This window comes from Macaca fascicularis, chromosome 1 (genome assembly GCF_037993035.2).
Source record: "Macaca fascicularis isolate 582-1 chromosome 1, T2T-MFA8v1.1".
In the NCBI taxonomy this organism is placed as follows: domain Eukaryota; kingdom Metazoa; phylum Chordata; class Mammalia; order Primates; family Cercopithecidae; genus Macaca; species Macaca fascicularis.
This window is the reverse complement of record NC_088375.1, coordinates 179623289-179634651: the sequence shown is the minus strand read 5'-3', so window position 1 is coordinate 179634651 and position 11363 is coordinate 179623289. Positions and strand designations below refer to the sequence as shown.

The following is an 11363-nucleotide window of genomic DNA, read 5'->3' as shown; positions in this document are numbered from 1 at the left end:
GGCCTGTTGTGCAAGCCTAGACTCTCTCTCCTTCCCCTCCCCAGGATCAAGTGTCAGCTGGTTAGATATCCACACCTTGACAGCTCTGTGATGTTGGAACAACTTGGTTCTTGCAGAGGGTTGGCAGGTCGTCACCAGGGATCAGGGAGGAAGGGGTGTGGCTTGCAGGAAGAGGAAGATCTGGACTAGCAAATAGGGAAGGGGACCCACGTGAGCAACGCTGGACACTAGGAATGAGACTGAGACCTGTGGGATCTAGCAAGAAGCCCAGCGTGACCAGCGACACGATCTATGCTGGGGACCACTTGGGAGAGCCGAAAGCTTTGGTGGAGATGAATGGAGAACATCAACCTAAGTTCAGCATCCTCCTCTAAGCTTTGCAGACTAATCCTAAAATGGTCAACCTCTCCAGAGGGAAGAACAGCAAAAGGCTCAGAGGACCCACAGTCCCCTTTATTAGTGTAAAGCACTAAGAGGAACCATAACAGCATTTAGCCCCAGGCACAGGCTTGTGTTCCCCCGCCCACTATGGCTGTGTTCTGATACATGAAGAATGGCGGCGAGACTCCAACTCTTATGTTTTTGAAAAATTTATTTTATACTCTTAGAAGCTAAGAACTTTGCCACGCATGAACCAAATTTAGAATTAAGGTTCTTCCCTAGTGTATCTACTTACTTTTGAAATTTTATAAACAAGATTTTATACACAAGAGGTAGCAGAGGAAAATTCCAGTCTGCTTGTTCCAAGCTCAGAAGGTAACTGCACACACCTCAATGTTAGCAGGGAAGGTGGGGCAGGACAGGGTAAGTTTGATGATACAGTGCTCTACTTCCTAAAACTGATTGTAGTTGTCAGTGACCGTGTGAGGACTCCAGGAGAAGTCGTGGTCAGATGCCCGCTGGGATGCTTGTTTTCTTTCCCAGGATGCCTTCAACAGGCAGAATCGGCCATCCTAAGATCGGCCTCACTAAGGGAGCTTCTTGAGAACACACAGCATTATTGAGTTAATTGTGCAATTCCTGCTCTGTTTGCAGACCATTTTGAAAGGTTTATAAAAACATCTTCATCCAAAAAATTGGCAGTAAAAATGACAACTCTTCCAAGGTAAGCCTGTCATAATTGTCACTGTTGTACTACATTAAAAAAAGTCATCAGCAGGTTCATTGACTGTAGCTGTCAGCAATCAAGTGGTTACCAGCAAAGTGAAAACGATGGTCATTGCAGCAACAACATAAGCAACATGATCTGAAGCGTATAATATACACGGTGGACGATCCTGATGAAGCTTTTCAGTGAGGACTGCAGGTGCTGGGGGTGCGGAAGGCGTTGTTTCCATAGGAAATAAGGGGACTAGAAGTGGCGATTTCACTCCTGATTTTGGGCTCCTGAGAGTGCAGTTGCCAGCAATGACATCCCAGCGTGGATCATCGCCAGCATTTCAAGGTCATGTCCCACACAATCTCTTGGTGAGGATGCGGGTGGAGAGAGGGTGAGAATAGGGTAGGGGAAACAGTAGGACAGGAAGTATTCACGTACTCAAAACCAATGTTAGAACATCACATTTCAAACTGCAAGAACACTGGAACTGTCTGAAGTGTGCCACTTGCCTCTGTCCATTTCTCTAAGGGCACAGTTCTGCTCTTAAGTGCTGGCCCTTCCATCTTTTCGGTGTGTTTGACAAAAGGCCATTGCCAGCCTCCAGCAAGTCACAGAATAACAAAGTGAAGTCTGACGGCACAGAAACCCTCACTGCCAGAGAATGAAACGACTGGGCCAGGGTGAGAGCACAACAATGAGACGCCATCTGCCTGGCCACGTGCCCACACAATGCCACAGCAGCCAGACAGGCACTTCAGGGCTGGCTGCGCCTCTGTGACTTGGCAAATCTAACTGACAGTGAAAACCTGGCACTTCCTGAAGCTCCCTAGTTCTGTGCATGGTGAGATGAAAATAAGGCAGAACCTGTAACTAAAGGCAAAACAGGGCCGAAAATGTGAGCAATTCAAAATACAAAATGTACAAAATATATATGAAATAGTGGGTGTAACCTCCCCCACCATAAAAGGGAGCTGGTATAAATGAGTGAATGGTGCTATACTTTGCAAATACAACTAAATGAATGGTTATTCAATTGCTTTATATTTATTTCTGGGAAAATAAATCTTAAACCTTGACTGCCTTTTCAGTTAATCAGTCATGTTGAGGAGAAACAAATTCTCAAATTCCTTCTCTGCATTACAATTACTACGAAACTCACAAGCAGTGTGTACCAACTCAAATAGTTAACTTCATATACAACCAGTACCAAGGGTTTCAGTAATTGTTTTAAGCAAAAGCAAATGATTGCAGATCACATGATTTAAGACTACAGTTTATTCAATATGTCTCCAAGCATTAAAAAGATAATTCTATGAAGTCGAACGCAGTAAAATTATAACTTAAAGTGCTTTTATTTTGCTGTTTTTAAAATGTTTGGGGAATAACTCATAAGTGACTGATGTCAAATAACGCACCCTGTACTTCTGGAGAACACAGCATTTTCAAAATTGCTCTTTTTAATATCAATTATATCAGAAAAATATCTTCAAGAGCTTAATGTTTCCCAATTTTTGATCCTGATCCTGGTAACCTTTCATCAAGATCCAAGCTTATGCGTAGGGTTCTCATCTAGACCCATCTGAAATTCTATACAAATAGGGAGACATATTAAATACAAAGGTCTGTGTAAATTGACTTCTTTAACTACTATTTTACAGTGAAAAGGAATTTTATTACATCTTTACATCATTTTAAATTGGATATTCCTGTTTAATGTTACTGCAAGATTAAAAATTTGCCCCCACATATCTAAAAGCAGCTTGCTTTTTTTTTCTTAAAATATAAAAACCAAAGGAATTTGTTTTGTAGCATCGTAGAGAAAGCAACAGCTTTATGCTCACTTTTGTATGTCTGTGTAACAAAAAAGTCTGCCACTGGCTCTATTTCTGAAAATCTCCACAGAAATGTGAATCCACATATAGACCACGCTCCCGGGACAGCTGATCCACATGCCGGAGTTCTTCCACTGTCAAACAGCTCCCAAATCTTCTAGTGGCCTAAAAATGCTTTCCTTGAGAAATACACGATCCGCCCAAGTCACAGCAGCTTTCCCAGTCTAATCTCCAGGCTCTTCCAAAGGGTTCAAGTTTGAGATTCTGATTCCAAGAAGATGCTGAGCATCCTGTATTGTGTCTTGACTCCTCTCAGGCTGGGCACGTTCTTCTAGGGATCAACATCGTCAAGGTCACTTCTCAACTCACCAATCATCATGGGAGATTCTGAACCCTGCAGAAAAGAAAAGGAAGTTAAAGTTCATATGGTTAGAGAAAAGATTTTCTATGCCGACTTGTGTTCTGCAATTTAAACGTGTCTTCATCTGGCAACTTAATGCAATGTTTATCAAAGGGTAATAAAATGTGATAACCATTACATCTAATATTTGACAATTCATGATTATGTAAAACATGTACATTTCTATGATCTCATTTAGTCAGTGAAACCACCTAGCGACTTGTCTAAAGTCACAATGCTACTCTGCACTCACGTGAGAACGCAGAGCAGTGATAAAGCTGGGAGGCATTGGTGGCCACTGCGCCCGCTTCACGTTGGGCACTGTGTGAGCCTCCCTGCCCTGCACCTGCCAAATATGGGCTCTGGGTCACTCCTGGGTCTGAAGGCTGCCTCTGTTACCATCTGTGTGGCCTTTGGCTTACACACTTGGCGAATCGTTCTGAATACTCACCGTATGCCGTGGGACTGATCTAGTTGGAGCTCGGGTGGGGAGGAGCCAGGACAGTCTCTCTAAAGTGACAACCTAAGCTCAGTGACAGTTGGGGGTGAGTAGGGGGGCCCTGAAGTGGAAGGAAGAGAGTATATTTGATAAATAAAATTCAAAAAATGGGCCAGGCACGGTGGCTCATGCCTGTAATCCCAGCTACTTGGGAGGCTGAGGCAAGGAGAATCGCTGGAACCTGGGAGGCAGAGCTAGAGTGACCTGAGATGGCGCCACTGCACTCCAGCCTGCGCGACAGCGTAAGACTCCATCTCAAAAACAAAAACAAACAAACAAACAAAAAATCAGAAAATGGGGTGGGGAGGTGCACAGGGGCTAGATCAAGCAGGACTATGTTGAGGATTCTGGCTTTTCTCCTCATAACAAAGGAAAGTCTTTGAAAGGTTTTAGCGCATGAACCGGAGAGAAGCAGGAGTGGAGGTGAGGGGGTCCTTACAGACATGAGGAGAGAGAGGCTGATGACAGGTAGAAAAGAGCGATGAGCACCCTTTCAAAGGGAACTGTCCGCGATGACATGGGGGTGCTGTGTGTGAGATAAGGAACACTGACGGAGGGCCAGCTTTGGTGGGGGCAGGGAGGAGTCATTGGGCACATCGAGCCTGAGGTTTTTAAGGTATGCCAAGTGGAGAACGTCAAGAACAAGAGAGCTGGATGTTCATGTTCAGAAATCCAAGGTGGGTACAGAGCGAATACGGAGTGGGGGCAGGAGGACACAGGTCGGAGACTCCACGAACCTTTACTGGTGGCCTAGAAGAGGTGGTATTAGGAAGGAGACGAAGAAGGAACAGCCAGAAGGGTTTGAGGAAAACTACGAGAGAGAAGTGTCAGGAAAGCCCTGGAAGAGTGTTTCAAATGGGAAGAGCGCCAGGAGCGCCAGATGCGGCCGAGCACTCGGCTAAGATGAGGCCTGAAAGCTGCAGGCCACCTGTCACTGCAACTGCTGAGTGAGAGAGAAGAGGGAGTCAGCGGGCAAGAGGTTGAAGAGCAAGTGAGAGATAAGAAAATGGGGAAAGTTAAGTTTAGAGAATTAGTTGAAGTTTGGCTGCAAAGAAGAGGAAAGAAGGCAGGGGCAACAGGGAGAAGAGAGGCTTTGACAGGGCAGAAGAGAAGCCAGTGTGCTGAGACGCCGCTGGGAAGGGTCTGGCAGGGAGGAGCGTTCCGGATACTGAAGAGTTACATACACACTAGAATGCAAAGCTCTGCCAAGGTGGGCGGGGATGAGTGCTAGGGGCTTTAGGTGGACAGAGGCAAATTCCCACTGTCACAGGAGAGGGGACAAGAACAGTGCAGATGCTTGGGAATTAGTGGCCGTAGGAGCTTTCCTGTGACAGCTTTTATTTTCTCTGCAAATGAAATAGGTGGTGAGGTCACGTGTGGAGTGACCTTGGGCTAAGTCACATCACTGTGCTGGGCTGCAGTTACCTTTCTGTGAAATCAGGGTGACAGCTGCCTCACATAGTGCTTATGTGGATTGGAAAGATAATGCTTAAAAAAAAAATGGCACCCACTACATCAGTAACATTCATTTAATGGGGCCTATTCTGTATCAAGTACTGTGAAGGGACCACAGAGGAGACCGCTGTTAAGGAAGGTTACAGACTATTGGAAAGACGTAATGATTACTTTGACACTTAGTTCAGTGTTTGCACACAGTGGGTGTTCAATACGTATTTATTTTCTTTTTCCACTATCATGATTGGTATTAAAGCTGTTTTTTTTTTCTTTTTTTAAAATAAATGTCAAAATTTTCTTGGACTCCCCCAGAAAGCAGGTATAATTCAAGAACATGGCAGCTTCTCTTTCAAGAGTCCACGTTTCCAGGAAGGCTGGTGAGAGCAAACAAGGGACTTTGAGTAACCTGGCAAGGCAGAATAACGTGAACAAGCTGGAACAAATCCACCTGTGGCCTGGCTTCATCGGGACTACCTGCAGATTGATCAGGGTGGCCAGCCAGACATCTCGAGGCCTTGCATTCACTTCACACTGCAGCACTGCTCAGCCCGGTAAACACATGCTTAGTGCGTGCTAAGCTGAGATCACTAGAGGGCAGTGCTGGTGTCTCTTTGGACTCACATTCCAGAGGAGGCATCTTGTTTTCCTCAACTGTGGAAGTTCTTTTTGGAAAGCTTAAGAGCAAGGCTGCCCTTTGCACACAAGGACATGCTGACAGTTATACCTGCTGTAGATGCCTGTCTCCGTTCTCATTGGCAGGACTGCTCTCCGACCCATTACTGCTTCCTGATTGCTCTTTTTCATTCAACAAAGCTGTGGCATACGCTAACGTGTCCTGCAGAAGATTCAAACACACAATGACAAAGTTAGGACCCATTCAGTGGCAGCAGCAACCACCAGGGAAGACTACCTTTCATTTGACCTTCCACAGTACCGGAGGCCTAAGAGTGAGGCCTTCAACACAGTCACCAGAACCCCCTCAACCCCTGTCCCTTTTTGGGACCAGACTGCCCAACCTCTATGACTTTCCTTCTAGACATATAATCTGCACATATTTGCATAAGTGTACATCAATCTGTTGTCTTTTCATAGAAATCCAATTGTTTCTTCTGCTTGTTCTCATTTTCAACTCATCTCTCTCTTCTCAGAGGTTGCAGTTTCTGAGAAACACACTGAGAATCCTCCGTAAGGGATTCAGACCACACAAAAACGAGAGACGACTCTCACCTGAGCTGAAATGGTTCGCTGAAAGGTTTTTCCAGTTGATGTTTCATTAGAGACATTACTCTGTGGTGTCCAATAATGTTCTGACATCTGAGATGAAAGGTCAAAAATAATGCCATCAGAGGTTACAAATAAGCCCCCATGAGTTCACAGTTTCTACCATTAGATATTAAGAATCTTAAAAGCATCCAAAGTAGGCTACAAGTCTACCCAGACCTTCCATCACATAAAGCGATTCAAGACCTCAGTCAAATATTGCTGCTTATATCATCATCATCCCTACCTTTTCCCCTAGGAAGTTAAGACATATGTATTAGGACAAATTTAATGCACACAAGATATAAACTGTACCAAAGAAATGTCTGAAATCTGAAAACACTTTAAGGTCAGTCTCCATATTCAGTTCCAGAGATTTTTCCTGACAAGATGTGCTATTATTGAGTCTTGTGTTACGGCTAGAAAAATTCAACGTTTAATTACCTTCTTCTGTAGCCACTGCACAGCCCAGCTCCAGTGGTGGGAATTCTCCTTGAAGTACTCCTTAGCTGCAGGACACCTGATGACCGAGGAGATTTTTATTAGCCAAATTCTTTCTTTCCTTGTTCCCAGTGCTTCATTTTGAAACGTAAATGCTAATTTCATTAAAATTCAGTTGTCTTTATATTTGTGATTCTACTTAAATGGGGTTCCTAGAGTAGTCAAATTCATGGAGACAGAAATTGCTTCCCCCAGGGGCTGCGGGAAGGGTGGAATAGGGAGTTAGTCTTCAATAGGTCCAGAGTTTCAGTTTCAGAAGATGAAAAGAGTTCTGGAGATGGATGGTGGTGATGGTTACACATCAATGTGAATGTACTTAAAGTCACTGAACTATACACTTAAAAATGGTTCAAATAGTGGCCGGGCGCGGTGGCTCAAGCCTGTAATCCCAGCACTTTGGGAGGCCAAGACGGGCAGATCACGAGGTCAGGAGATCGAGACCATCCTGGCTAACATGGTGAAACCCCGTCTCTACTAAAAATACAAAAAAAACTAGCGGGCGAGGTGGCGGGCGCCTGTAGTCCCAGCTACTCGGGAGGCTGAGGCAGGAGAATGGTGTGAACCCAGGAGGTGGAGCTTGCAGTGAGCTGAGATCCGGCCACTGCACTCCAGCCTGGGCGACAGAGCAAGACTCCGTCTCAAACAAAAAAAACAAAAACAAAAACAAAAAAATGGTTCAAATAGTAAATTTTGCGTTATGTACATTTCACCACAATTAAAAGAGCCTTCATTTTGCAGTCAATCAGCCTGTGTTCAAGTTTTCACATTAGGATTCTAGGCATGTCACTTAAACTACCCATTATATATGACTCACAACTGTACTAACATCATGAAGTTGTTACCAAGATGAAATAAGATAATACAGGCAAGGTTCTTGAACAGTGCCTAGGTTCACAAGCGCTCAGGAGCTACAGGTGACACGATCTGAAAGGCTATTCTGAGGTTAGGGGCCTAGAGCCTGAAGAGCTGGTGGCTGGGTTACACTAATGCGAGACCTTGAGTGAAAGCTCATGAACTCTTGCTCTTAAAGCCTCCGTATCTGCCCTGATTCCTGCCTTTCTGACATAAGGCCTGATGGGTGAGCTTTTCCGGGCCACTCTTTCAATACTTCCCCTCATATTTTTTTGAGATCATTCAAATAGGTTTCTGTACCTTCCAAGCAAGCAGACCCTGACTGAGTCAGATTCTCCAGGTATCAAAACCGGGCACATGTTTCCCTTCTGCTCATATGTGACTTGTAATTAAAACACCATTTCCTCCCTGCATTTTAATTCAATACTTACTTTTGAGCAAGAGTGACAAGAAATTTGACACACTGGTAGCAGCGACTGCTGTCCACATGATTACTGTGGTGCATCAAAGCTGAAGGAAGAGAAAAGGACATTTTAACAATGAAAGACTAAACTGAAAGTGGTTCCAAGTAACAACAAGCTCTCTTGTTCTAAAAGTCGACAAACAATTTTAATAAACAGATAAGGAACAACTTAACTAAAAGCATGGTGGTGCCTGACCCCACAGAATCCCTAAATTCTAATGGGCAGAAACCCTACTTTAAGTATGTTAAAAAGAAAAAAAACAAAGACAACAAAAAACATACATGGTGCTGCAAGTTTGATTTTTAGGAACAGGAACAAAACTTTTTACTGCCTGATTATTCACCTAGAGACTTTTCCACACATCATATTACTGAGAGTAGTTATAACACTTTTAGTTTGATAAATGAAATTTTATGATACTAGGGTCAGTTCAGCAATTATGACCTGCTCTGTGTTTTAGGGATTTAAACATAAATAGGCTGGGCACGGTGGCTCACACCTGTAATCCCTGCACTTTGGGAGGCAAAGGTGGGTGGATCACTCGAGGTCAGGAGTTTGAGACCAGCCTGAGCGACATGGTGAAAGTCTGTCTCTACCAAAAAATACAAAAATTAGCTAGGCTAGTGGTGTGTGCCCATAATCCCACCTAATTGGGGGGCTGAGGTGGGAGGATCACTTGAGCTTGGGAGGCAGAGGTTGCAGTGAGCTGAGATCATGCCACTGCACTCTAGCCTGGAAGACAAAGTGAGACCCTGTCTCAAAAAAATAAAAATAAAAATAAATAAATAATACTTGGTCCTGCTCTTGAGGAGTTTAAGTTCCAGAGGGCCTGTATGTGACTCTGACTAGAGTACAGCATTCCAAAGGGTGGCCTGAAAAGCTGAAGCTACAAAACATTTTAGCTTAAATCTCCTTTCTATAACAAAAAAACGCCCTAAATCTCTTAATACATAGCAAAATCTAAAAGGATTCAGACTAAGTAGAAATACGGGTAAATGGCGGGAGCTGGCTAAAATTATTCTTAACTAAACTTTTTCTAATAAATAGCTCAGGAAAGCCAATTTAGTCTTCTGGAAAAAAAGCCCTGCCAAAACAACTTAAGAGTAGACTGTGAAAATGTGGTTACGCTTGTACCATAGGTAAAAAGACATTCACATTTCATGAGCCTGACAACATCCTGAGTCTCAGGTTTTGGTTTTTCCCTCCCCAGTGGCTACAGAGTGGAATGAAAGATTTCTTGCATCAGGGAGTGGCCATTAGCTTGTTGAAAAAAATTCACAGCACCCCTGAATCTTACCTGATCTGGTAAAAGAACCCCAAGCTACACCTTCCTGACTAAAAGAAGAGAATGTGTAGGGTGAGAAGATCCCTGGGTTTTAATTTTTCTGACCAGCATGAGGGAGCCCAGTGGCCCTCACCAGACTTCTACTGTATCAGTCACTGCAGAGCCCATCGAGAGTAGCAGGAGGCAGAACTGGCCAGAACAATAGATTATCCACATATTTACTATAGACATTTGTGCATAAGGCCAGGCATACTTGCCTAGTAATCCATTTTCTGTCTCAAACACAAATTTGACTCGCTCTACTTGTATGGGATCTTCAATAACCTGTGAAAGGAAGAAACAAAAATTAGTAAATAAAAGAAGGAACTTGTGTCATAGCCACGGGTGCTTTCTTTATAATTCTATTCAAGAGATTAATTTAGTGTTTAACAACAACAACAACAAAACCAATACAGAACAGGCATGGTGGCTCATGCCTGTGATCTCAGCACTTTGCGAGGCCAAGGCAGGAGGATTACTTGAGGCCAGGAGTTCTGAACTAGCCTGGGCAACAAAGCAAGATCCCATCTCTAAAAAACAAAAAAATTAAAAAAGAAATTAGTTGGGCACAGTGACATGTGCCTGTAGTCCCAGCTATTCAGGAGGCCAAGGCAAAAGGATCACTTGTGCCCAAGAGTTTGAGGCTACAGTGAGCTATGACTGTGGCTCCAGCCCAGGCACCACTGCACCCCAGCCTGGGCAACAGAGGGAGACTCTGTCTTGAAAAAAAGAAAACCAAAAAACCCCTAATACAAACAAATATTACATCACTGCCACATATCTCAAATATATCTTAAAACTAAGAGAAAAAACTATTAAGTATACTTAAAGATCTATTCATTTCCTATCTATGTGTTGCTATCAACTACATCTATAGTTCTCTGTGGGCTACGAGGACATATACTTTATGTTCCTAAGGATAAGAGGTTTATGCTCTAACTTGCTTACTAAAAATGTGTTGAAGTTTTGCTATCATAGCTGTATTTCTAGTTCTTACTACTGAACTGTGCATGGTATAAAACTATATGGGTTTGTTGTTGATAGATGAACAATACGCAGTCCTACTGTGTATTAATCTGCCAAAGTTTGTAAAAGCACTAGGACCAAAAGGAGGTAAAGAACTTGAAAAACAAGCTTTTAACAAATGGCATCTATGATGTCTTTTCTTATTCAAAACTCTTTATTAAATGGCTATTCTGTGCCAAGGCCTCTATGAAGTATCAAGAATCCAAAGGGAACCCAGGCCCTCACTCTCTAAGGAACCTCTGGACCAGACTCTCATTAACTCATAACCAGTCACCAAATCCCATTGATTCTCTTTCCACAATACCTCTTGATCTGTCTGTCCCTTGCCCCACCACAGGCCTTGTTATTTCACACTCAGAATATTCCCAGACTCCTAAATGGTCTTCCAGTTCCCAGTCTTGCATCCTTCTTTACTCCATCCTTCAATACAACTGCCAGAGGATTTTTTTTTCCCCAGCTCTTCACACTTCTGAGACTGGAAAGCATCCTACAATTGATTACATTTCAGTTTCATGGCTCTTAAAAATACTTTTCGTAGTACGTATATACAATCAATAGTGTCTAAGATTTGATAAACTATAAAACCAGAAATGTACCTCTGAGGGTGACTGTGAAGTTTAAACCTAACATCATTTGCGCTAACACGATGCC

At 43.4% G+C, this 11363-nt stretch overlaps 1 protein-coding gene across 6 annotated transcripts in view; it reads right to left on the bottom strand.

Moving 5' to 3' along the window:
* Positions 1 to 574: 574 nt before the first annotated feature.
* USP24 (ubiquitin specific peptidase 24) overlaps positions 575 to 11363 on the bottom strand; it is a 148945-nt gene continuing 138156 nt past the window's right edge. For 5 of the 6 annotated variants that reach the window (XR_012419749.1, XM_005543253.4, XM_065521961.1 and 2 more), the window contains 6 exons: positions 9905 to 9971; positions 8330 to 8408; positions 6990 to 7065; positions 6513 to 6599; positions 6010 to 6120; positions 575 to 3325 (listed from right to left, as the gene is read on the bottom strand). Coding sequence is in view for 4 of the 6 variants with exons in the window: in XM_005543253.4 (XP_005543310.3) it covers positions 3263 to 3325; positions 6010 to 6120; positions 6513 to 6599; positions 6990 to 7065; positions 8330 to 8408; positions 9905 to 9971 (483 nt within the window). In the remaining 2 variants the exon portion in view is untranslated. Of the gene's footprint in view, positions 3326 to 6009; positions 6121 to 6512; positions 6600 to 6989; positions 7066 to 8329; positions 8409 to 9904; positions 9972 to 11016; positions 11200 to 11363 lie in introns of all 6 variants that reach the window. The other variant, XR_012419742.1, reaches the window with a different exon arrangement.